Source organism: Lepisosteus platostomus, chromosome 7 (genome assembly GCF_059453375.1).
Source record: "Lepisosteus platostomus isolate fLepPlt1 chromosome 7, fLepPlt1.hap1, whole genome shotgun sequence".
Lineage (NCBI taxonomy): Eukaryota > Metazoa > Chordata > Actinopteri > Semionotiformes > Lepisosteidae > Lepisosteus > Lepisosteus platostomus.
The window spans coordinates 14,481,013-14,507,031 of record NC_142617.1 but is presented as its reverse complement, the minus strand read 5'-3'; the positions used below and the strand labels follow the sequence as shown (position 1 = coordinate 14,507,031).

General features: G+C 39.8%; 1 protein-coding gene across 10 annotated transcripts in view; it reads right to left on the bottom strand.

Moving 5' to 3' along the window:
• The window catches only part of LOC148658349 (protein furry homolog), a 112,704-nt gene that overhangs the window by 17,300 nt on the left and 69,385 nt on the right, over nucleotides 1–26,019 (bottom strand). For 6 of the 10 annotated variants that reach the window (XM_088639414.1, XM_088639415.1, XM_088639407.1 and 3 more), the window contains exons 26-49: nucleotides 25,803–25,975; nucleotides 24,902–25,062; nucleotides 23,964–24,074; nucleotides 22,398–22,552; nucleotides 21,603–21,702; nucleotides 21,088–21,259; nucleotides 18,562–18,818; nucleotides 18,061–18,207; nucleotides 17,295–17,463; nucleotides 15,846–15,936; nucleotides 14,986–15,068; nucleotides 13,207–13,357; nucleotides 10,932–11,035; nucleotides 9,593–9,778; nucleotides 8,536–8,734; nucleotides 7,904–8,025; nucleotides 7,088–7,275; nucleotides 5,965–6,059; nucleotides 4,879–5,492; nucleotides 4,268–4,365; nucleotides 3,624–3,794; nucleotides 3,189–3,329; nucleotides 1,252–1,401; nucleotides 145–306 (exon numbers count right to left, since the gene is read on the bottom strand). In XM_088639414.1, coding sequence (XP_088495540.1) covers nucleotides 145–306; nucleotides 1,252–1,401; nucleotides 3,189–3,329; nucleotides 3,624–3,794; nucleotides 4,268–4,365; nucleotides 4,879–5,492; nucleotides 5,965–6,059; nucleotides 7,088–7,275; nucleotides 7,904–8,025; nucleotides 8,536–8,734; nucleotides 9,593–9,778; nucleotides 10,932–11,035; nucleotides 13,207–13,357; nucleotides 14,986–15,068; nucleotides 15,846–15,936; nucleotides 17,295–17,463; nucleotides 18,061–18,207; nucleotides 18,562–18,818; nucleotides 21,088–21,259; nucleotides 21,603–21,702; nucleotides 22,398–22,552; nucleotides 23,964–24,074; nucleotides 24,902–25,062; nucleotides 25,803–25,975 — 4,000 coding nt within the window. The remainder of the gene's footprint in view (nucleotides 1–144; nucleotides 307–1,251; nucleotides 1,402–3,188; nucleotides 3,330–3,623; nucleotides 3,795–4,267; nucleotides 4,366–4,878; nucleotides 5,493–5,964; nucleotides 6,060–7,087; nucleotides 7,276–7,903; nucleotides 8,026–8,535; nucleotides 8,735–9,592; nucleotides 9,779–10,931; nucleotides 11,036–13,206; nucleotides 13,358–14,985; nucleotides 15,069–15,845; nucleotides 15,937–17,294; nucleotides 17,464–18,060; nucleotides 18,208–18,561; nucleotides 18,819–21,087; nucleotides 21,260–21,602; nucleotides 21,703–22,397; nucleotides 22,553–23,963; nucleotides 24,075–24,901; nucleotides 25,063–25,802; nucleotides 25,976–26,019) is intronic. The other 4 variants (XM_088639408.1, XM_088639412.1, XM_088639416.1 and 1 more) reach the window with 2 other exon arrangements.

The following is a 26,019-nucleotide window of genomic DNA, read 5'->3' as shown; positions in this document are numbered from 1 at the left end:
ACACTAGTTGAACATGCTCCGGCTGTACAGTGAGGGGGAGAGAGAATTTGGTATTTAATTTCAAGTTGTTGCAATGGCATCTGTTGGGCTTCACGCCTCAGAACACTGATCTCCTCATCCCCTCCCTCCTTGGTTCTCCCTTACCTGTGAAGACTGCGGCCTCTTCCAGCTGACGGGCACCAGCACATTAGAATTGGACCCTGAGGAAGTAGAGGAGGTGCTGCGGGTCACGGCTATGACCCGGTTTTTTCCATCCCGGCCCGATGACCCTTGCAGATCATCGTACCTCCGGCCAATTACGGGAGTCTGCCAGGGGGGACAGACAACAGGTGCTCAGACTCAGCGGCCCTGCGCAGAAGTCACTCCAAAAGCAGAACGCAGAACAATTATTCGTCTCAATCTGCAGCAGTGCTAAACAGGGCTAATTACTGAGCAGCTCATCAATTTTTTTTTTTAATCCCCAGAGGAAGGCAGCACTCCATCACTGTCCCTGTAGCAGCAATTGTCAGTGAAGGTGCTGGAATGAACGAGAAAAAGGAGCCTGGCAGAAGGGCTCAGAAGTGCCTGCACATTTTTGGTTGGTGCCACCTGCCGTTAAATTAAGTTGATTTCCACTCCCCCTACAAGTCATGTACTTTAAAAAAAAAATCTTAAAAAAGGATCAACACATTTGCACAACAGAACACAAAATCCATTCTGGCTTCCTGCGTACAGTAGCTGTACTGGTCTGCAGCTTTTTCTTCCAGCACAGCTGAACATTCGACTGACTTTTACTTAGTCAGATACAAAGGGCTGCAGAGGGTTGACATCATTTCCTGGAATTCATAAGCCACACAAATAGCCTCAGTTTGGTTCCCACACATTACTAAGCTTGTATCTTCAAGATCTCTTTCGATGTTCGACTGTTTTATATTCCCTCCATTCCCCTTAAGTTTAGGCAGAAATTGTGATCTATCAGTTTTATCTGAATCCTGAACATGAAGCTACAGGAAAGAAACACTTCCTTTTGTATAACTGATTAAAGAACTAGGCAAGGCAAAACAAGCGGTGTCATGCCCACTAAGAAAAGTTAAAAGCAAAATACAGATACATTGTTCAGTGGTATGCTTGCCAAGTTTAATTTTTTCATTCTAAACATTATTTTCTGTGTACACTGAGCAGCTCATGCTCTGCTCCGAATAGGCTCTCTGGAGTAACAGAGGAAGAGTTTTTACACGAGCTTGATGGCTCAGGAAACGGGTGCCAGCGTACCTCAGAAATATCAAAGTGAAAGTCCAGAGTCTTCCCTGGCAAGGCTTTGGAAGAGCTGTCCCACTCCCGGCTCATGTCCTTGTTGGAGAGCCTGGCGCAGCGAGACACCACCAGCTTCAGAATGTTGAGGGCTTCCTTCCAGTGGACACTCTGAGAGACCAACACAAGCCAGGCAGTAAAGGAGCTGTTTTCCATAATGGAACAACATTTCCTTCATTTTAGCTTGAATGCTTCACTGATAAGCCTACAGCAATTAGAATGAGTGTTTGGAAAGCTGCAGACAGTTTGAGTTTATGTTTATATTTTTGCTTCAAATGCCATTTGGACAGAAAATACTACAAATAATATCATTCTTCAAGCTTCCTGAACATTCTTTTACTTAATTGCAAAATTATATAACCTCAAACCACCAAATTTAATAGCATATATGAAATATTACCATTCGCTGTATATATCATGCTTTTATATCCAGTATATATGTTTCATTTTTAACAAATATAAAATTAGGTCTCTTCCATTTCATCATAGCATTGCAAACATTCATTCTGAGGCAAAGCACTCAGGATAAAAGACAAGAAGAGTGCAGTGTGGGAGCCTGCCAACTAGTCGGGCAGTGTGTTTATAGTTGTGCTGGGTGGTGCTGTTGAATTTATTGCTCGTGTACAAGGTCATGTACACTCCTGAAAATGCTAATTGTCTTTGCTGAAACGGGGCTTCTGTTACTTTCTGACTCATTTGCCAGATTTGAAGGCAGTTGCAGGTCCAGACAAAAAAAAACAGCAGCTGAGGATCACTGAAGACTATGCTACTGAAATTTCCTCAACTGTTTTTGGCCACCACTTCCACAACTGTTAATTCATTCAAATAAAATTGTGGTCAATTTTAATGTCCATAAACAAATTAATCAGTGTTAAATGCCCTTCTGATACAATCAATTCTAGGACCTGTAAAAATATTTATTTAATTCTTTAACAGATTTTTGATTCATTTTAAGAAAGGAGCTGATTATGAGTGAGCACAGAAGAGTGCAAGTCACAAAATAGGAAGCAGTTGAGCTGCACTGCATACTGTATTACCTGATAACACTTGTAATCTATACAGTATTTTAAATTAACAACAGGAGAGTTTTCCCCATTACGTATAATCTATGTTTATGAGAGAATATATGCCTATGATGTAATTTAAATCACTTAATACTTAACTTCTATCTTTAGTTACTACAACTTAAGTACTGTGACCTATTAGCTAGTTTGTCTTCAAAACATGCAACAGTGTGTACATAATCAGCAAGGCTGTGTCCTTCCTGTATCACAACTTCCTTTGACTGCTCTCTTCAAGAGAAGATTATGGCATAGCTGGGTCTTTCATAAATCTCTACTCAGCTGGTCATTAACTCCCTCATTTTATCTGGGCGTTTCACCTTCATGAATTTCAAACAAACCATCTCCTAATAGTATTTGGGGAACTCTGCCTGGTAGTCCATTTATAATTCAACAGTCAATTAGTTTAAAAAGTTTAACTCTTTTCACATGCTTTTCTTTGTTAATGCACAGTGCTTAAGTGAAAACATTTTATTTACTGAAGTAAGTTTTTGCTGTTTCTACAGATAAATATAACTGGCATTCTATTTAAAATCCTGTCATTCTGGCTGTTTAGATCATTGCAAAAACATGTCAACACACTGAAAGACTAATTCTTTTTTCAAAATAAGGACTCCAAAACTGCTAATGTACCATATTGATAATATAGGTAATAATACAGAATGATAATCATGATTAATATATACAGTTGATATATTAACTCAAATAGTTTTCTACAAATGCTATTTAATAGTCACACATGGGTTTCTAAACTAAAATTAGTTTTAAACCAACTGACTTTAAGTGAAGCTGACGTGCAGGTGGTGTTTTGTAATAGCCCCTATTTTAAATGTATACCTGAACAAACTTCTCTATAGTCTTCAGCACCTCCATGTTGAACTGCTTGACGGGAATCCCCTTGTAGTCCATGTGATTCAGGAGACTGTAGATGATCTGCAGAAGGCACTGCTGCATGCTGGGAAGGCCCTTCTCCAGCAACTGCAATCAGCAAAGTCAAACATTTACAGGAAACCTACAGGCTGTTCTACCGACAACAGTGAACCTTGACAGAACTAGAGCAGCAAATGCCACTGGACGTTTGAATGCTCATAATTTACAGCCAAGATTTGAGCTTTAAAACAGTATTTTGATTAATTCCACCTATCCGTACAACAACAAGAAGAAATTTATACACCTAATCAATTTTTTCCCTCTCCATGTCTATAAAAATGAAAATTTTAATGTCACTGATAACAACAAGCCATAAAAAATGGAAATCAAAGAAGTACAAACCTCTGCCATGTAGGTGACCATATTCAAGGTGATGTCAGAGAAAGCTTCATGTAGGTACCGGCACACTACACTGACCCAGATGGAACAGTCCCTGGTGTAAGTGTGGGTCTTGTACAGGGTCATGACATGAGCCAGGTTGGTTAGCTTGGTATTCTTCTCTTCTAAGCAGACCTAGGGTTTGGCATGCCAAAAAAATTAACAGTTTGGGGTTATTTTATCAATGAATATTTAATCATTTTACAGCCCTTAGTTTTACAGCCTTTCAATACATGTTGCTGGAGCTGTGTGGATTGTAGTGCTCTCTGTGATAGTGTAGTATTGCATCAGGCTGTATGAGGTGGATGTGCTGTAAAAACAACCTCCTTCGTAAGTAGCATGGAGATACAGGACTGCTGTAAGGTTCTGAAAGAAATCTCAGGGCGACTTACCCCAGCCAAGACAAGGTGGATGAAAACACTGCTTTACATGATATTTAACAAGGCTTGATTTATCATAAATCATTAATCATTTATCGGCAATTTATCATTATATAAACAGGAATGTTTCTGTCTATAAAAACCTGTAATAAAACCAGTATTAACCAGTCACAAGAATTGTAATATGATTATAATGAAGAAGAAGACCTTTCAGCTTGGAGTACAGACCTGGGCTATTCTTTCAGCAATGTCCTTACAGAACTGAGTCGGGCTGTCAAAGTTCTGAACCAAATGAGGAAGGAGACACAATACATTCAAGGGGAAACCTGTAAGAAAGCAATAGACGAAGACAAATTGGTATTACAATCTCTCTAAAGGGACATGCTAATAAATAAGTGTGCATAGTATGTATTTAACCTGTCCCACCATGCATTTCTACCGGGGCAGTCTGTCCTTTTTTCCACAAGTCGAGTTTTTATTTTTTGGCCTTGCACTCCCTGCCTGCTCTCCCAGACTGGACCCCCTTAAATAGGGTAAGTCCAGCCTGGGTACCGCTCTACATGCCGGTGCAGTGCGACTTTAAAACAAAATGGCGCACTTTTCAACTTCTTCCTTTTTGTTCGGTTTTGTTTTCGGTTCTGGCTAACCTCACACCGGTGCCTCCGCCCCTGCAGATGGGGCATCGACTTTCACCGGTGCTCGCCGAGGCTCCTCCCACTCCCGCCTTGCTACACATGCTTTTAGCTTTTGCCATAACGTCTTTGGACTGGGCGCCACACTAAACTCTGCCGTTAACACTCATACTGTAGGAGTGTCAGAACGGGGCGGCCTGTGGTTACCTATGGCTTGAGAGGTGTCCACCACTGGGACCCTGGAGATGGGGGTGAGCTGGCTGAGGAGCTGCAGGGTGAGGTCCGTGGTGGAGAGGGACGTGAAGCCTTTGAGCAGCAGCTGCTGCAGTCCTGAGAAGTTGGCCCACTTCAGCTGCGCCAGCAGTTTCTCCAGCTTCTCCCGGTTCTCCGCCTTGTCCAGGGGGAGGTGCACCAGCAGCTTGTTCAGCAGCCTGAGCGCCATCTGGTACTCAAACTCGAAATCCGACTCCATGAGCGAGACGGCCACCCAGAAGATGGTGGCCAGCAGGTTGGCAGGGTGGTTGACGTTGGTGGGGTCTGCCATGTTGTCCTTGGAGAAGGAGGAGGAGCTGCGGGTCTTGCTCAGGACACCCTGCTGTGTGCAGGCCTGGATCCTGTCCAGCGTGGCGCTCCGGGGGGGGTCTGACAACCGGTCCACCTCGCCAAACTTCTTGGGCACTGAGTAGCTCCTCTGGTGCCGGCTGCGTTCTGCTGTGCCCATGCCAGCCCCACTCTGCCCAGGGATTAGGTTCAGCTGCCCAGTGCTCTTGCGGTTTGAAGTCAGCTTGCCATTGATTAGGAAATCAGGTGAAGATGACCTGCTTTTAACACCATCACCAACAATAAAACACATCAAGCTAGCTATGCACTGTGACACCAGTCTAACACAGTCATCCACCTTTACAAGGTCACCCTTGTCTTTTGCCACTTTTTCATTGAAAGGTTCTGAACCAATTTAGTTTTAAATACCATTTTTGCTGCCTTTCCAAGACTTTCTAAAGTATAGATGTTCTGTATTATTTAAATAATAAAGGAGGATCATTGAGATGATATGTTAACATTGGATTTGATCTTTTTTTTTAATTGGCACACTTATTATACAGGTGAGCTGCATTTTAATATACCTTTTCATGTTAAAAAAGTAAATAAGAAGAAGTAAGAAGTAAATATGTTATGTACTACTTAGGTGACAGTGTGCTTTGCAGGAAAATGGCTAGAAAGAAACTTTAGAAAATGAAAGAAATCACCTTTCACAAGACACTTCTGACCTTTTAGTTCTAAAATCAGACGTACCTCGTCAGGACTGCCATTAATTCATTATTCTTCAGACATTCAGCCAAATTATCCACGACAGACTCCAGGGTAAGCAGAACTTCCATTACATAACCCTGGATTAATGAAATGTAACAGAGTCATCAGACAACTGCTGAGCACAGGCACTATGAAAAAAGGCTCAGAGCTTTGCTTCTCTGGAGTCAAACAGCCGACAATTTGCAAGGGAAAACATACAAATTATGACCAAAAAATACTTTAAAAAATTAGAATTAGAATTAAAATTTTGCTTTAGCCCATACAGAAATCTCAATTTCTGTTTTCTAGGAATACAAGTTTGAAAACATTTTCCATGTAGGAAAATCAGAAGACACACCCAGCTGATCTCATGAACTGAGAAAAAAATAAGTTGAAAGCATGATGTTTATATAATAACAGTCAGGAATTTAGGTCTATGCAATCAACATCATCCATCACAATAAGCAACCCATTCCTTTAGCATTGGCAAACCACACAAATGTGATCAGATCCAGCCTGCATCTTTGATATACAGTATAAGAAGTCACATCTAATGTGTTGTTAAAAGGGTCGACCCATTTTGACAACAAAATAAGAAAGCTGAATGCATATTCACAAAGTCTTATAACATCTTTATTTCTATATAACATTAATAAATGTCAAAATCTACCACAAACTGAAGGCATACATTGTTATTTATATTCATGCTAGAATAATAAAATGTTGAAAGTTTCAGCAGTCATGGCTGTCACAGACACGAAAAAAAAGTTCTATCCTACATGTAATACATGACATGTTGTCCGTTTACACTATCAATCCCAGAGGGCAGGAACCTGCTGCCACTGACCAGCCAATTGTACGAAGCCACTCTCTGGTACCATTCCAAGCCCCTCCCCTCTGCTCTTCTATGATTGGACATGGGAGAGGTGGCGCAAAAGAAGCTTTTGTTACGAAAATGTGGAGTGAAAAAATCCAAATAAAAAAAGTTAGGGTTAGGGTGTCAACTGTTGTCCATTTACACTAACTGTGAGAACCATTTCAAATACAGCTTCATGACTCTCAATGAACAGGGAACGGCCTGAATGGATGGATGGGAGGAGGCAGACAACAGGCTGGAAGGAAGTACCTGCACTTCGTCTCCGTGTTCCCCTACCACCTCCACCAGCCGGGAGAGCAGATCGGACACGGCGTGAGAGGACAGGGGCTGCTTGAGGGCCCGGAAGATCTGGAAGGAGCGGCCCGCGTAGTGCCGCGAGGAGCTGGACAGCGCCGTCTGCAGGGCCACATCGCTCAGCTGCTGCTCGAGATGACAATCTGCACAGACAACGGGCTTTGTTCAAATGGTGGAAGCAAGCTGCGCACCAATCTCAGTGAAGGTGCCCATGATAGACATCTCAGTTAACGGCAGCGCCATTTTTATATTTCGGGGTTAGAAAGAATCAACAACGATGAGTATATTTCAACCTGCAATAACAGTAAAATGTACACAGTAACTTTTAAAACCTCCAATTTACATCACAAAATTGAGGAAATTTCCAGGTATGTGCAGAGCCATGTTCTGTCCCAGTGGTAGGCTAAATACACACTGCAAGATTAATGCTTAGGGAGTCAGCCCGCAATGTCCGAAATTAACATGATCAAACTGAGTTTGTTCTAATGCCAACATTGAGTTTAGAAGCTTTTGTCAAATGATGAGAACTAACCTCAGCATTCACAGGTGACAGTATCATATTTACTATCTATAAACCACTAATGTAACACTAGCATAATTCAAATAGGGCAGCGGTACATGTAGGTTGTAAATAGAGTTTATGTTAGATTGCTGTTATGAAATATTGTAATCTTGTCAGAAATGACTGGCAGTAAGATAAGGTAAATGGCACATATGGAGCCTTTTAACTAACCATTGGCAACCACTGGCAGGAAACAGCATTATTCTCACCTGACTTGGACTCCTTGAAAACTGACACCACGTGCCGGAGAAAGTTTGCCAGCTGCTCGGCACTCTTTGAGTTCTGGTTCTTTGGGGTGATGTCTTCGTGGCACCATAGAGGTCCAAATGCTCTGTTATTTATTAAAAAAGAAACCGGTCATATTGTGCTTGTTTAAACATTAAATTGCCCTTTCAATCTTGAAAAAAGACATACTGCAATTACTACCATATACATGTAATTCTAAAACAGAAAAGGGAATACTTATTAATACTACTAATAGCATTTTATCCATCCTATAGCATCTTAATCATGTCATCAACTTCATTTCCCACTTATGACACTAGATGGCAATGTAGAAACTGAAGTAATTGCTATGAGGAACTTAAAGTGACATTTAAATAAGGGGTTTGTGTTGCATGACTTAGCATTCAAGCCACATACCTCTGCTTTAGCACTGATTTTCCTAACACACAAAGAGCTTTCACTTACATTAGGTTATGTGAAACCCTATAATACCTGAAGTAAAACGTGTGAAGACTGCGTTAGCCTGATACCCACAGCGGACCTGCAGCATCCTGGCTTGTTTTTGAAAAGTGCAGAGTGAACCACAACATTAAAAGTAGTTCAAGTGGATTAGTACCGGGTAGTGAGGAACTCAATGAGCTTATTGGTCTTCTCATCGGCCTCAGTGGAGGTGTCCAGCTCGTCCATGTCCTGGGAGATTTGGGGCAGATTGCTGCTGCTGCCCCCGAGGCTGATGCTGGAGGAGGTTGAAGAGGAGCTTAGGCCAGAGTCCGGTACCGGGGAGGCCTGGCATTCTCGCAGGAAGTCAAAACCACCTGGCCGGAGAGAGGATAAGACACCATGTGATCGATGGGGGTTACAGTTCAGGGGCTGGTGATGGTATGGCCACTATACAGTTAGGGTCAGGACAAATCTCAAGCAGTGGGGACATCCCAGACTATAGCAAATTGAGGTCACGGATGCAATACGTACACCTACTCAACAGCAAAGGGGTAAAAATGCCCATGTAAATGTGTGCCTTTCATTATAGTATTATGTCAAGGCTGCAAATGTTGTTGAAATAGTGAGAGAGAGCAAGAATGGCTTAGAAAATTAGAATTAGCCAGAAATGTGGTACGACAAATTAAATACCAACAACACTGCTGCCAGCAAATCCTACGCCTTTGCATATGGCTTCTTCTGAGCAAGATAATAAAAATAGCTGACTGGAATGCTTTAATCAAGACCTCTAATGTGTGCCGTACATATGATTGTTTTTGGCAAAGCTCTCGAATGTTTACTTTGAGATAACAAATCACCCGTTGCCTGAGAAGTCTCAGCAGCCCGGGATGTTGTAACAGAGCTGTACAAGAAAAGACAGAATGTGTCGGAACAGTATGTCCAACACAGACCCATGTTTTATAGTTCTCGGTAAGACTTTTTAAATGATGTTTTAATTCTTCTTTGGAATTAAGAATTATCTTTATTTTTTACAGTTTTGGAAGCCTAGGAATTCACAAAAGAAAAGCATATCTATTCTTTCTTTGTGAAAATCCTTAAGGACATATGTAAACTTCTTCAGCATTTTGTAACCTCTGAAACAGATGTCTCTTAGGATTAATGAAGTTTAAGTCTTTGTTGTGAAGGCAAGAAGAAGTGAAAGTGATGGGAATATGATCACCGGTGCTCCATACCTGTGTAGAGGTATTCTGGCTGGTAGTTAGCCTTCACTGTTAGGGTTTTACTCTCACACATCTCCCTGGTAAGGAGCAGCACAGAGGCAATGACTTGGAAGTTGTTGTTGCAAGACAGTGCAATCAGCAGGTGAAGAAGAAGGCGCTTGCTGTGCTCAAACACCTCTGGGCGATAGTGATCCAGTCCTGTCCAAAAAGAAGAGAAAAAAAAATAAATGTCCAGATCAAGAATATTATTGTTTATGCCAGATCAGCCTGTTGCTTGGCGTGACAGTAAACAAAAAGCCTTTGGTTCACACAGATCAGAGATAAGATATTTTTGTAGAAGTTCAATTTCAAGCAACCTTTGCAAACGCAAAGGTGACAATTAAATGTCATTCAAGGAAGATGAAGAAAACAGTCTCAGAGAGATAAGCTCAGCTGTACAGGTGGTTTTCCGTAATGTGTGGATGGTATTAGTCATTGCATTTTCCAGATGTTTTAAATATTTTGCAGGAGTGTTTTACATGTTAGGCAGCAATAATAAGAAGCCTCCAATACAAGAAGAGATTTGAGAATCTGACAGTCATCTACTGAGGAGCTATGATTCACATACAGTAGGAATCACATTAGCTAAGCTGACATCTGGAATTTAGCATTCCCTTCTGGCAATCAATGATTTTAATTTAATTATACAATGAACAAATTAACCATTCAGATTTAGAAAATCTCTCTGCCTGACATGCTGTTGGAATTTAAGAATTTCCTCTGGGCGTGTACAAATATAGGTTCTAAGTGTCAGTCAAGTATCTACTGTACAATTTATACGTCTCCCTAATAGAAAGAAAGTTTAACCTATTATTTGCAGTGACTCAACAAATGTTTTGTTTTAGAGTCAGTTCAGATGTTCTTTCACAAATTTTATGTTTTTTTTTTTTTTAGTTTTCAGAAAGCAAGAAAAGCAAGCCGCCACAGTTCAAGTTCTTTAGTGCTGGCCAGATGCACTGCAGCCACACTGTCTAGCAAACACAGGAGCAGCTGCATTGTAGTCAACAACTCAACTATTGCTGCTTGTAGAAAACTTAAAAACATCCAAATGAATAAAGAATTCATAGTGTTTTTCCAACTCTCTGGAGTGAAGGAAAATGTAAGCCAAAAGTCCATCAATGGAAGTTGTTTTTCATTTCTCTCCTATGGCTCTTTATATTTCCAAGAGTTACTGTTTTGGACTGCTTTTAATGTAGGGTTGCCTGCAGAGCTAGGCTGGACTTGTTAAAATTGTGGCTGCTATTAACTGCCCTCAATGTCGGACGTATCTACTTTTTCTTTTCCCAGGACCAAGTAAGAAAGGGGAGTGTACCCAAAAACAAAGCATGAAGAAGCAGAGGCAGATGGAGAGCCCAGTCCTCTCTGACACTGTGGTCAACCACCATCTCGGTCATGAAGATCACAGCTATGTTACACCTGAAACACAAAGCACATCGTCACCTCCATACACGGGAAAATACAAATCTGTTTGTTAACGAAAAACAAATCCAGTCTAGCTGTGTAGATTCTCGGCTCTGTCTTTCAAAGACCATACAGTATTTACAAGGATACTGAGGTGTCTGTCCTTCAGTACATAGCAATACACTTCTGCCCTTGTCTCAGTCTCTTCTGAGCAACAAGTGCTTTGTGTTTTCTTGAATAGACTACTGCAGTGCTATCTTCACGTAAAAAAAGTCCTCAGTAAGTTGTAACATGGTCAGAATCAGATAGCCAAAATTTAAAAAAATGCTATTAACACATCATTTCAGCCTCAATGAACCTGATTCCTGTGGAATTCATCACTACATTCTGCCTGCCATGAATACCATGGATATATTGTATATGTTTCTTTGTACATAGGTCACAAGGGTCACAAAGGACAGCACTTTTACAATCCAAATACTAGATAAAGTAAATAAAGTAGAAAACATTTTTCTACTTTAGTTTTTGTTGTTAAATCTATTTTAATTGCTGTAATCTATTTTTTATTTTCATATGATTATTTTATCCCTTTTATGGATGCAAAGGGATTTGGAACACTTTTTCTTTCCAAAAGGCACTACACAAAACAAATATATTTTTCCTGCACCAAAACACACCAGACTATCCCTGCAATAAGTAGTGTATGAGGATATGTAATAAAGCCATCATGATTTTCAGATCTGCTTCTGCATAAAAATAAGAATCCAATGAATTTTAGGTATGAATGCTGAAAATATTGACCCTTATTTTTTGTTACTTTAAAACTTTAAGATGAATTTGAGAAGTTTTAGGATGACATTTTAGTTTCAAGGTTATTTTTTTTGCTTTTTGATTGAAACAACTCAAAAAGGTACAATAAACAATTACTCTATTTAAGTTTTTCAAGACAGATGGTTCCCTCTTTCTGGACCTACGATTTGCATAGGTCCGTTGCAGTTAAGGTCTCGAATAAACACTGCATTGTAAACAAAATGTGGTCTGTGAATAGAGCGTTCACTCAGAGCATTCCCACAAGGTTTCCCACAAAGGCTCATATAAAGTCTCACGCAAGGTTTCAACAAGGTTTTTTTCAACAGAATTCAGGAGGAATGAGGATCCTGCTCTCTAAATGGTTAAAGGGTCATTTTAAAGGCACAGCCCTTAATGAAGAGACACAACAGGGAAATACTAACCACTCCTTCATGACAGGGCTATATTGCAGAGAAGTTTACTTTAACTGAAAATCAAATATTGGTTTTTAATGAAGGCAGAAAGGGGAAATAGTAAGGGAAAGGTCTGGAGTCATAGTGTTTTTATTGTCTCACAAGAGGGCATTCTGCTCATGCCAGGGAGTGTTTTAAGTAGACGTTAGTCTGAGATCAATGGCAGCACAGAATTCAGGCCTCACAAGAGAAAAAGCCTTACAGCAGGAATACCTTTAACAGAGCAACTCAGAGAACTCTTCAAAGAAAAAAAAATACAGGAATTACTCTTCAATGGTTAAAATTTGCGTGCTGTATGTTCAATAAAGAGTATGTCCGCCATGAATATTTTCTTTAATCTCACTTTTTTAAACTACAATTTCCCTCTTCAGATGGCTTAGGAGAGGAATGTATGTGAACACCTGATCAAATAAGGATGTACAGTAGTAGTTTCCCATGTTCAATAGGATTCAAGAAAGAGTTACTGAAGATATCAGCAGGATATAACTTTTTCACATTTTGTTACTCATGGTCAAGCAAAGTTAAAAACAAGGTGTACACGAGAATCCAAACATTGTCACTTTCAACAATGGAAAGAAGTATTCTAAACTTGAACTGCTCTTCTTTCTAGACACAAGGCAAAAGAAAAAAAACCATAGTGACATATAACAGTATCAGTATCAAACTGACATTCAGGGATGCTTTCTTAAGCAGCTTATCCTGAAGCTGCAATTTACAATAGGTTTCCTTTACAATGACAGCTAACATAAAATTGCTGAATGAATTCAAACTAAATGTTTGAAGTTCCTTTAAAAGAGGAAATCTGCTCTTTCTAGCATTTTTCTCTACATCTGCATGCTGGGAACGTTTTCCTCTGACACAGGTATTGGACATTTTGAGTGCCTGGCAGGCAGTGGGCGAAAGCGAAGAGATCTGTGCGCTAACCTGTGAAGAGGGCCCCGTGTGGTGATGGTTTCAGGAAGATAGTCCACAAGGGGAGCCCAGCAGCCACCATTAACAGGCATGGGCAGAGGCTGCGGTTGATTGGTTTCCAGCACGTTCATCAACCACCCAGCGTAAGGAGGCAACGGGTCACCTAAGAAGGAGGCAACGGAAAAAATGTGAAAGGTGTGGACACAGCACATGGAGACACCAAGAATCCTGTGAATGCAGGACACTCCTTTTCTATATTTAACAGCAGCCAGCAGCCATATCACCGTGCGACTCACAACTGGTGACACACTGAAGCTCAGCAGGTGTGAGCCTGGCCAGTACCTGAATGGGAGACCTCTTGGGAAAAACTAAGATTCCTGCTGGAAGTGATGTTATTGGGGCCAGCAGGAGGTGCTCACCCTGCGGTCTGTTTGGGTCCTAATGCCCTAGTATAGTGACAGGGACACTATACTGTAAAAAGGCGCCATCCTTTGAGATGTGAGATGTAAAACCAAGTTCCCGACTCTCTCTGGTCAAAAGAGTAGGGGTGTTACCCCAGCATCCTGGCTAAATTTCCCATTGGCCTCTTAATAATCCCCATCTATGAATTGCCTTCATCACTTTGTTCTCCTAACCACTGATAGCTGATGTGTGGTGAATGTACTGGTGCACTATGGCTGCCATCACATCATCCAGGTGGGGGCTACACATTGCTGGTGGTGGTGAGTCGCCATTACCTGTAAAGCACTTTGAGTGGAGTGTACAAAAAAGCACTATATAAGTGTAAGGAATTATTATTAAATTTAATAAGTGCCAGACTGTTTTTTTTTCAGAAAGGAAGCGAACGAGTATCCTCCCAAAATGGACACATTTGGCCTGTAAACTAAAAAGCTTCAATAGTCATGGCTCTCTAAGAAACATTTGGCATGCACTGGGCTTCTTTCTCAGCGTAGCACGCAGTTACAACAAAACGCATTCCAGTCTCTTAAAAAGGTAGGCTGTCACTGTTCACTTGAGTGTGCTCTATAATTAATGCGAGCAATATCTCGGACAATTTTGCCAACACTTAGACATATCGGAGCTGTTCTGTTTTTAGCGGAATGACTCCTCAGCACCAATAAAGCAAAGCTGTTTTGGGGTCGCTGGCACTGATACCACAGGGGCACATGCCAAAATTCTCTTTTTAGTCCTGCCAGTTCTCACAGTCGATCTAGATTCTTAGAAGAGGGGGTGGGAGAATGTTAACAGTTTAAAGGCCAGCTTCTCAGGAATCAAACCAACATGGCTCCCTTGACAGAGGTAAACAGGACTCTACATAAAATAAATGTCAAGTCAGCGGAGTTCGTTCGACAAACAAAGGCGTGGAGGAGCTTCTCCAACAGCACAGTGACACTTCCAAAAACAGGCAAGAATAAAGGGTAATTACCTCATCGGGTAAGCACACAGAGTACTTTGCCTTAGCAGTTACATTTCTAAGATTTCAAATGTTTGTGCAAGACTGCTACAGCAGAACATTTTGTATTGACATTATTCATTTTCCCTCAAACACATACAATCTGTCTGAGACCCTCCTTTCAAATGACAGGATTCTTAAGTAATGATAAAAAAGGGCTAATACCCAATTAAATCTAATCAGGTAAAGAAAGCAGTTTTCTTATTTTATAATACAAAGCCACAAATCTACTGTTTAATTTGTTGTGTTAAAAACTAAAACTTCCTCAAGTTATTTAGCTCTCCACAGACATCAATTGAAAACAAAAAAAAGCTCACGAATAAGAAGAAAATACTTACTTTTTTCCTCGTCGTAGGAGCCTCCTGAGCTGTTACTGTACCGTGATTCCAGCCTCGTGTGTGCCCTGATCACATTACTGAACCTTGCACAGAAAACATGAAAATAAAACAACATAGACACATATGAACAACAGCATACTGTTGCTAAAATTACCTTATAATTTGCTCACAAGAAGGAAATATGCCTTTTGTAAAGTGTTAAGAGCTGTAACAATATTATTATTAACGCTATTCTATTTTTTTCTAAATGCAGCAAATAGGCTCTTAAGTATAACAGAAGTAACATTAAAGTAAGTTAAACCTTTGAGAATTAAATTCAGGCTTTTATGGTTTCTTGTAACATTGAGTCTGGGCTTCCAAGAGCAATAAGATTTTAAGTGAGCAATCATATTTACTCTGCAGAACTGAGGTAGATACTAGACAGTGTTTGTCTCCAAAATGTCAGATGTAACATGTTGAGCACTTTAATTACAGTATAATACAGCTTTAAAAAAAAAAAAGGTTTTATAGTATATTAGTCTTTGTTTATCTTGCAGGTTAATATGAGTTATTGTAATTAGTATATAAGTAGAAAGGGCATTTTGAATCCTGCTAATTAAATAATTACTAGTTCTCTAAAAGTTAATACATGAAATAATAACATTTACAGGCAGAAGTAAATCAGGCAAAATATACAGGGATTTAGGCAGATTTTGTATGGGGTTTTATAATCAGCATTACTACACATTTTACATTTTAATGTAAAATGTTTGGGTTGATTGTACAGTATATTGGTGCATCGTGCCAGTAGTAAGTTCTTGTTTCCTGATAATGCTAAGAAAAATGATCAGATGTACAGTAATACCAATAAAAATACCCACCTGTCTTCGTTGTCTTTTGCTAGTTTGGTTTCATCTGTATCAGGGAAACTTTCATGGCCTGCAACTACTGTATTGCTACTGGATGTTGTTCCTAAGCACAAAAAATAAAATAATACAATGATACTTATTTTACGCATTTACAGTATCATGGTGAGATTTACAAACAGATTTTCTTTAAAAACAGAAGCATTTAAGTAACACAATTTCTAAAAAAGGCACACAAACAAAAACTCTGAATTATTACAAATGTGGCAGGTGTAAAACAAAAAAGTGATGTTAAAAACTGGGACACCAATATAGAAAGTGCTGTAAAAACAGATTGGTGATCACCTCAACCCACAGACTACCGATGTCCGTGTGTAGCTGAATTAACATCTGTCTTGGGCAACCATACCAGTTTTAAAAATCAAAACATTGCTGATTCATCTTCAAAGTTGAATTGTTATCCTCCAATGTACTCTAAGTACTGTACATGTATAGCAAAGCCTCGCTTAGTATTGAAAGGAGAGAGAATCAGCATTAATAGATACCATTATAGCCTGAGTTCATAAAGGATGGGCTCCCAGGAGTGTTATTTAATAAGTATGAGCCTTGGTAATTGGTAATTGGCATGTCTGATATTTTTGACACATGATATGCTTTAAAATCCATTTCATACAGAAAGCTTTTTTCCTGAATGATGGTTGCACAGGAAATACAGAAAAGTAGCCTCTGCACCAGTACATTCAGTCAGAGCTTAAGTAGATTAACCACCATCTGCCTTCACTCTTCCAGCTTGGCAGCAGTGGGAGACTACATCTGCCAAGAAAGCCAGGGCTATGGCTCATTCTGGGCGCCTTGAGACTTCTCTTTGCTGAAACGGGCTTTGAGACTTCTTTTAATGAGCCCTTACTAATGGTACTGGCTATACAACAAACATACGTTACCATGCCACACGCTCAGTGGCTGAGATCTGGCATGCAATTTTTCACTGCGTTTTGCCTTTAGCAGGAATTGTAGATAATCAGCTAAAGCCTGAATGTGATCTACAGTAGGTGCTTCTGCCAGGACCATATAAAATAAAAGCCATTTTTCTTTTATACAGGTGGATTTCAAGTCATTAAAAATGGCCAGGACAAAGAGCACCATGGTGAATCAGTGCTAAGCGAGGCTTTGTTGTAGTTCCATAAACAGTACAGCTCACTGGGAAGAGAAGTACAGGAGCCCCTCTTATAATGGATTGAGCATGAAGTAAGATGCCAGACTCCTTTCTTCACTATGAGCAGACAGATCCTGGTGGTGACCCATGAATCTACACACTATATCCAAAATGGATTCAAGCTTGAATTGCTAGGTCTGTGCAAAACTGTGTGTGCTGGATTGTAATGATCTGCTTTTGTCAAATCATATTAAAAGGTGCTATCTGTCCGTCAAATCACAATGGCAGTGATTGGAGGAACGGTGTCTGACCAGAAGCAGCAGCAGAAGTCTTGTTGCTGGCAGCGAATCTGTAGAAGGGCGGGTTATCACAGTGCAGCACCACAGGGTTCACTGGGTCAGTCTGCTGAAGCTCGAACAGGAGCTCCTCCATGGTCTGGATGGTATTATTCCGGCAAAGGTAGATCACGACCTTCTTAATCTGCAAGAAACAGGGACAGGATCAGGATCTGACCCAGGTGGAACAGTCACAGGTCCTTGACATTACAAGATACTACATGGATTCCCATTTTAAGGTATATTTAAAGTATAATCTTTGTGCTCCTTTTCTAACTTTTAACTAAAGCTCTCAACAATAATTTGTCGTTTCTCACTTTTTTAGTTGGAATATAATTAATGAAAAACTTGACAAACCACAAGATTAATGTATACATTTTGGGAATAAAATCTATGAACTGGAAATGAAAAGTAACATCTCTTGATCCTATCTATTCCCTTTGCATCCCTTTTGTTTACTAAATACTGCCTGTGGAGGATTTAAAATTAATTAGAAATGTTTATGAGGGATGTAAAAAGTTGGATTTTATGATATTACTTTTACTAAGCATAAAATGTATTCTTCAGTTTCTATTCTTAAAGCAATATGACTTAGAATTTCAAAAGTTAATGAGTGAAAACATTTTAATGATAAGTATAAAAACACAAAGTTGTAATTAGCACTGTGGCCTTTCTGTGTTGGAGCCACACAATGAGGTCTATTGTAACAGAATGTTCCCATAAATATAGATGCTACACTTACGTATGGCAGAAGAGAAGTGTCACTGCTCACACCACACAAGCTGATGAGGAACTGGAGTGTGGTTCTCAGGTTGTTGCTCCACTTGTCGTTGCTTACAAGGGCATTCCAAGCATTCTCCATTTCAGGCCCAGGCACCTCGTCTCCGTACTGTGAAGAGGCCAAAATAAACAGAAGTAAGCAGGAAGAAGCTGCCCGCTCCGTACGTTTTTCAACTTCAAGATAGGAAAGATGCTTTAAAAAAAAGAAAGTTCTAAATGCCAACAGTAACTTGCCATCGACAGAAAAAGGGAGTTCAGCCGTTTAGTTTTACAGCAGAAAGAAGAAGAAAAGAACAGGAAGAGGGGAGAGCCTGGGAAATTACCAAAAGAGAGGAAAAACAGCACGGAGAACAGTTGCAAGCGGGAATAAAGAGAACTGGAAGAAAGATGAAAGACACATAAGAAACTGAACAGGAAAGAAGAAAAAAATGAGCAGCGAGAGCAATGCATTGTTGTAAAGTACCTTAGCAGTCATGAACATGAGGTTGTTGAGCACCAGCGAGGTAGCCTGCAGAGAGCCCCAGCCAGTGCCCTTGAGTGTGTGGGAGAGACCCAGGCTGTCAGTCCTCTCCTTGGCCTCCTCTTCTGGGGTGCAGGGGCTGGAGACTGGGGGCAGCAGCCCACTGTCCACCAGCTCAATGTTGTGCAGCCAGGGCAGCAGGTAGGTGAGCATGATCTGACGTCCATTGGGATGGGTGGTTGGGAATCTTTGGCTGACCTCTTTGACGTGAAAGGCAAACCAGTGAAAATGGCCACAACCTTTTAGAAGTTAGGCAAGTCTAAAATAACACTCTACATTGGGGCAAAAATTTATTAAAAGGATTTTTGCACTACTAAAACAGTAAAATTGACAAAAATTCTTTAGCAGATAATGGGGGATTAATACATTGTCCCATGTGCTACAATATATAGAACGAGCTCTGGTACTGAGTATTTCTGGTACTGAGGTACTACAGGGTCTAACGCAACCTAAAACTCTTAAATAAACTGGGGATGGATGGTATTCTTCAGTATTCTTCTACTGAGGAAAATAAGGCGTGTTTTTTTCACAGCCATAACGAGGATACTTCAACTCTCAAATCTCCCAAGATGGGAGATCAGCCAATATATAACACACATTCATAAAAAGGAAGACCAACTTGTATCAGAAAACTATGGGTCAGTATCTCTTACATCTGTTATTAGTAAAGTTATAATAAACTAGAAGAATGCAAACAGAACAAGGGGAGATTTTAAGAGATATTTAATATGAATGTAGGAAGTGAAGGTTTTGTTGAACTAACCAAGCATCAGCGACAATAGTTACAATGCTTACAACATGCTCCATTGTATGTGGATTTCCAAAATATTTTGTTAGGTTATTTTTCAAATTAAAAGCCAAAGAAATCCAGGACAATGTCTACATATGGATTGAAACTGATTAATGATCAGCAAACTGTAGGTAACGAGGAGTCTTAAGGGGCATAACCTCAAATTATGTAAGCAGTGATGAGCCACAGGGATCTGTTTTTAGGCCTACTGTATGGCCCTTCCTGATCTATATCAATGATTTAGATCCTGGAAAGTTTAGAAATTTAGCTAAATTTGCAGAAGCCAAAAAATTAGGGAATGGTGAAAACTGAAATAGCCAATTACAAAAAGACTACGATAAAATCAGGCAGTCATATATCAAATGAAATTTCACAAGTGCAAAGTGATGTGCACAGAAAGTATGAATGTTTACTGTGCATAATACGTGGTTGATTCAAATTTGCAGGAAGCTACACAAGAAAGGGATTCCAGTATTCATGCAGAGTCCAGTATGCCTGTCAGGGGCTTAAGGCCCGAACTCCGGGCTTCTTTAGGGAACAGCTGGAGAAAATGTTGGGTTCACTTAGGTTCTAAACTACCAAATGAGAAAAGGAGGCTGACTGGGATTCTCTCATTTGCAGCATATTTTTTGCAACATCCTCCCTGTTCAGTGAACATATTGTTTTGTTGTCCATTAAAAATATCTCTTTCCTACGAGGATCCTTTCGTTAAATATTATTTGACAGGTATACAAAATAAGAAATTAACTTATTTTTAAATGAACTGGTTTCACCGTATTCAAGACTTACCATAAGAAATGCTCATTGAAATGTTCACATTTAATATACAGTATTGACATAAATATAAACAAACAAGCTCAGTAAAAACTTATTGTGATAAATTACAAAATTCTGTTTTATTTAAATACCATAATTGTTTTGTAACAGTTTTTGAGGTCTTTTCACTTTTGTAAAACCTCATATCCGATACCACTTATAAGGTATTGCCAGTGTTTCTGTCTGAAAGACTGGCAGAGCTAGTCACTAAAACACTATGACCTCAAGTGTTTGACCTGTGTTTGATCATCAGTAGAATTACTGGATGAATAAAATGTTTCATACTCCTCATTTTAGATAACAGTACACTGGGCCCCACTTCAGAGATTCCCAGTACCATAGCAACGGCCAGTGGGTAGACGAGACTATGAGAGCTCTCCCTCCCTAATTGGCTGCTCATCCATGTGAGTGGGAGACTACAGACAACATTAGCCACCCTTCACGTACTGTACTGTACTTGAGTCTTTAAAGCAAATGAGTTACAAATGTACTAAAGGTATTTTTTGTGTTCCCACACTCAATATACAAACCTAACTGGAGGCTAAAGTTAGCATATATTAGCATATTCACACACAATTTATGGAAAAATATAGATGATGCCATTCTTACTACCATGTAAATCAGTACTGTGTTTGGGTTTCCTCTTTGTGTTCCAGTTTTCACAGTCCAAAGACATTCTGGTAGGTTAATTGGCAAAACTGGCCCAAGTGTGAATGTACACCTGTTTGCGTCTGTTTGTGCCCCGCGATGGACTGGTGTCCCTTCCACGGTTATACTCCCTTGTGCCCGTTGCGCGCCGAGATAATCTCTGGCTTCCCCACGACCAATAATTTAAGTCTTGCGATGCACATTTGGTGGCTCACCTGAAAACAGAGGGAGAGTGAGCTCTGGGTACATCCTGGCCAGCTGGTTAGATAGCTGGGAGAGGGAAACGCTGTAGAGAGGAGGCAGGGGCCCGTGAGTACCATACAGTATGCTGCCTGGTTTCTGTTCAGCAGTCTTCTTCGAATACACAAAAAGTTTGGCTTCAAGGATCTGTTTTGTCAAAGAAACAGAATTCAAGTAAGATTGGATCAGTAATAGCAGATTCTGGAGTTCGTGAAATGAATTTTAGTATGGATACCTGAAACATTTCTCACACATCATGGTATTCACAGCTCAATCAGACACTGTCTTGGACTTTTTATTTTCTGGATTTAGATATTTAGAAATAAGTGTGAATACTTAAAGACACAGTCACAGTAAACTTCAAATTTGTTATTTTTCATAGCAAAGTATTGTGTTCAGTCTCTTGTAAATTGAAATTCTTTCTCGAGAGCTTTTACTGTCCAACCCTAGGAAAAAGGACAAAAAACTACAATACAAGCCCTTGTCTTACCTGCATTAGCTGCATGGAAATTTCATATATTTCCCTGTTGGTGTCAGAGGACTTAAAGAGTACCAAATTCAGTAGTGTTACTATGTCACATGGGTAATTTCTGAAAACAAGATTTAAAAGAAAAAAATGTACAATACACTTTAACGACATCTGGAGTTACTTACACAACTATGCAAGTTAATTACATAAACATTATTGTGCAATAAATTGCTCTAAATTAAATGTAAGGCCAACACAATATAACAGCGCAAATACGTAAGAAGACATTTATCTAAGCACAGACAACAATTATAAGCAAAAGAAAGCTGTTTGTACGTTGGAACACAGAAATGAGAAACATTTCTGATACCTAACTCCCTAGTGGATACTGCATTATCTCCCCAAAACTGATTACCAGACAGAACCTTTTGAAGTCTGATATTCTAATCAGGCATTACTTACTAAAGTCGTAATTAAAAGAAGAAATAATTAATCTCAATGCAGGTTCGTTGCTTATTTCAAATGTTAATAAGTAGCAAAAATGTTCTCTCAAGAGCCTCAACGTCTCAGTGGTGTGAATGGAAAAGTTATAATCTGGGCAAGTGAAAAGCTATATTATCTACTCAATTTGTGGGCATCTACACTGGAGAATAATGAGTGTGATTTTTCAAAAGATCAGACTGGCAAGAAGCTATAGTTTAAGGACATAATGTACCTTACCCATTTATATGTTCAGGGTAATCTGTGAGACTAATGAAGAAACATTCGAAGGTGATTGTTAAATTTGAGTGCTGGACCGACAGTCAAAGTCAATACCTGCTTCCACAGACAGTGGCAATAGCTTTGAAACAGCCTGAGGCCAGCTGGTAGGAGCCGGTGAAGCAGCGGTCCACAGCCCAGTTGAAGAGGTTGACCTGGTCAGGGTTCAACTCTAGCAGCAAGATGACTACCTCACAGCCAAGCTGATGCACCTGCGTTGGTGTACGGACAAATGCAAGAAGGGGAAAAATATATTTAAAAAACATAACCTCTGCCAGTACTGACTAAGATGCGAAAATAGATTTCCAAGACCTTTTACCCAAATTATTCAGCACTATGAGAAAAGATAAAAGCACAAAATCCTGCGAACTTATTTTAACACTTATTTTGAGTAATGGATTTTTGTAAAGAAGAAAACAATGTACAGTAAATGAAAAATGTGTGCATTCAAAAGACATATTATAGGTAATGTCTAATTCATTGTGTGTGAGCAAAAATAAGAAAGTATAGAAAAAGAAGAAATATGCCTCTATTTGTATAAGGTTAAATATCTGTACAAGATTTCTTGAAAATTTCTGATAGCAGTAATTTTGTAGGTGTTTATTATGAGTATGTCAGTTTTGAAAGCTTCATCGCTGGTTCTAAGGGCTCTGTTTTCTGCCAAGCCAGGCCAATTTAAGCTACAGTGCTTTGTCTCATCTGTTTCCTGCTCCTCTAGAAGTATTAATGGTGCTCATAGAAAGTGTGCTAGACAACAGATGGTGAGATAACTTTAATCAAAGAGTCCTATTTCCTGTTCCACGGCTAAGGCTTTTTAAACTCTTTCATATCCACAGTAATTGTTTTCACACAATTCCAGACTCAGAAGGGATATGTGGTGCATTAAAAAAATGGAATCAGCAATTATCTGTCAATTTCACATTTGACCTATCCAATTTGGAATCATCAATTCACCTGCACAGGGAAAATGAGGACCTGTGCACACACTCCTCCATAATCCCCAGAGCCTTGCAGAAGAGTTAGCATTGATCGGAGCACACAGTTGAGAATCTCAGTAACTGTCACCTAATTTCTTAGCTAGACTGGAACCAGCAATACCTGCTATATAGGGCTAAAAAAGAGCTCTGAACAGTGGTTTCTACTGGTGAAGCAACACGGGAATCTGGAAAACAAGAACCTTTTAAGTTACAAAAGTCCGTCAAAGTATAATTAAAAAAACTCAGGAAGGCAAAATGTACTTTGACAATTGCTAATTCCATTTTTCATGCTTTCTAAGCCATTGCTGAGCCATGGCACACATCCGGAAGGAACTGTTATTTTTAAGGTATCTTGAGGCTGCAAATGGTAAGCACAAGTTCCTTAAGTGAAGGGCAGCAGAGCATAGTGAAAGCGTGACACACAGGGCAATCCAGTAAACTATAGGACTGGTGCTTTGGGCATGCTGGAACACAGGTTTACTGTGAAACTGCAGACTAAATTTGCTGAGACAAAGACACCCCGAACCTCTGCTTTCAGTAAGGAAATTAATAATAATAATGAAAGAATTTGGCAGAATTCAAAAAGCTTCAGAACCAATATTTCTCTTATTTTAATTTTATCAGCAATTAATCATAAGTCACATACCCGTAAGTCCTGGCATGCTAAAATATTATCCAGCCATTTGTAAAGGTACCCATCTGGAGAGAGGCCAACGTTGTCAAACACTGGGCCGCAGCACAGCACTGCTGACATTGCCTGAGTATAAATAACACATGTCAGCTACAGCAGGCAAATCAAGACATGGTGAAAGACAAAGGCTTTAGACTTCAAGTACAGGTTAGATTCTGGGGCTTGAGATCTGACTTCACATTTAAGATTTCCTATGTGCAGCAGACCGATTTTTGTACAATTCCCTAACATTTCTGTGAGACAGAGACTGACGTCACGCACAGGTTTATCACGTTCATTCAAATCAAAGGCCAGATGTCATTGCTAGAATATCCAACAATTACATTTTTTCTCCTTTGTTACTTCCTTTGTAGGTGATACAAATGTGTACACAGTTGTGCTCCAATAATACCTACAGTGTCTGGGTTACAAGTAAAAGGTGGTTTCCTAACACAGTTTCTACATTTTAATAATTTGAAAAATGCAGACATTTTATTTGTTGAGAAGCAAAATATCACTCCAGACCAAATGTAAAAAAAAAAATACTTTTAAACTACAGGTAGTAAGAACTTGCAATAGGGACAGAGGTTAAGCTCAATTCTTTGAAAAGAACAAAACCAGTCTTGACAGGATAAAAGCCAGTCACATTTTTTAAACCGACCTTAATGGATTTTTTTGTTATTCAAATAAACTTCCTGCAGCAAAATATTTTGTTTTTAAACAGGGCCTTGCAGTGTTTCTCTTCTAAAAGGCTGTCTGCTTTCCTTTCACAGGGGACTGATTAGGTAAGACATGCAAATTAGGTTGTTGCAAAAAAGTCAACATTCCAGTTCTTCTTGGGACTCTCTTGTGCAACCCATAGCTTGTGCTAGACTTTTATACTAACAGAGCTTCCTGGATATAATGTGATTCACCTTTAGGGCACAGTACTGGTATCTAGTTATCTGGTGGTTCCTGTCACTGTAGCGGTCCAATGGGGTGAACATCACGCTGAATGGACCGGCCCACTGACTGAAGAGGATGAACAGATGGTGCCTCAGACTCTGCTGAGGGAAAAGGAACCTGCGATGGTGGACTGAGGAGACAAAAAGAGCAAGTGGGCCATATGGAAAGAGCCAGAAAAACAGACCAGGAGAAAGAGGGGAGAAAGAGAGGAAGACTCAGTTATGGCGTAACATTAGAGTAAAGAAAATACCTCCCAAAATAAAGACCACTTTAAAATGCTCATGATTTCAGACTGGCTTCCCTCAGAAAATGACATCATTATTCATTTTTCATCAGGTACAGAGTCTAACAATAGCACTACCACCTACCACTCTTCATGAGTCACCACCTGGTTTCAGAAAGTTAATTATCTGTAACATTTCTTCCCTTGAAAAAGGTCTCTATCAAGATCACTGTCAACACATCATATACCTAATGTATCCTAACATTGAGCTTCGTTGTGGTGACAATAAAGCAAATGATAATTTCTTATGTATTAGAATATACAACATGATTTGTAAGCATTTCTTCAAACTTGGGACAAAGGAATTGCTTGTCGTCAGGCAAAGAGCCAAGAGTTAATTCTGAACAATTCAAATTTTGAGCTGAACGGCTGAACACAGCCTCGCCAAGAAAAACTGTGTCTTGTGATCTGTAACTAGTAGAAAAAAAATGAAACCACTGTATCCCAGACTGCTTGTATTGTCAGCCTTCTTTACCTCAGCAATTCAATTTTACTTTGATTACATCAATGATATGATATCAAAATATGGATTCTAGGTACAACAGAAGAACAGAGAAAATGGCTATAGGAACTTGATGTCTCAGTACCAGGAACACACTGGATGAGGTTGGCCACCATGGCACTGAAATGGGCCCGAATGTCTTTCAGAATTTCGACTTCTTTGTCGTTTTCAGCTTCCAGCAGCATCCGAGTGAGGTCCACATACTCCAGGAAGAGTGCCCCAAGGGCCAGTGTGTCCCTCTCCAGAGCCCCATTAGTGCTGTCAGAGACAGAACAGGAAGAGTAAGGCAGGATTGAAGGCCA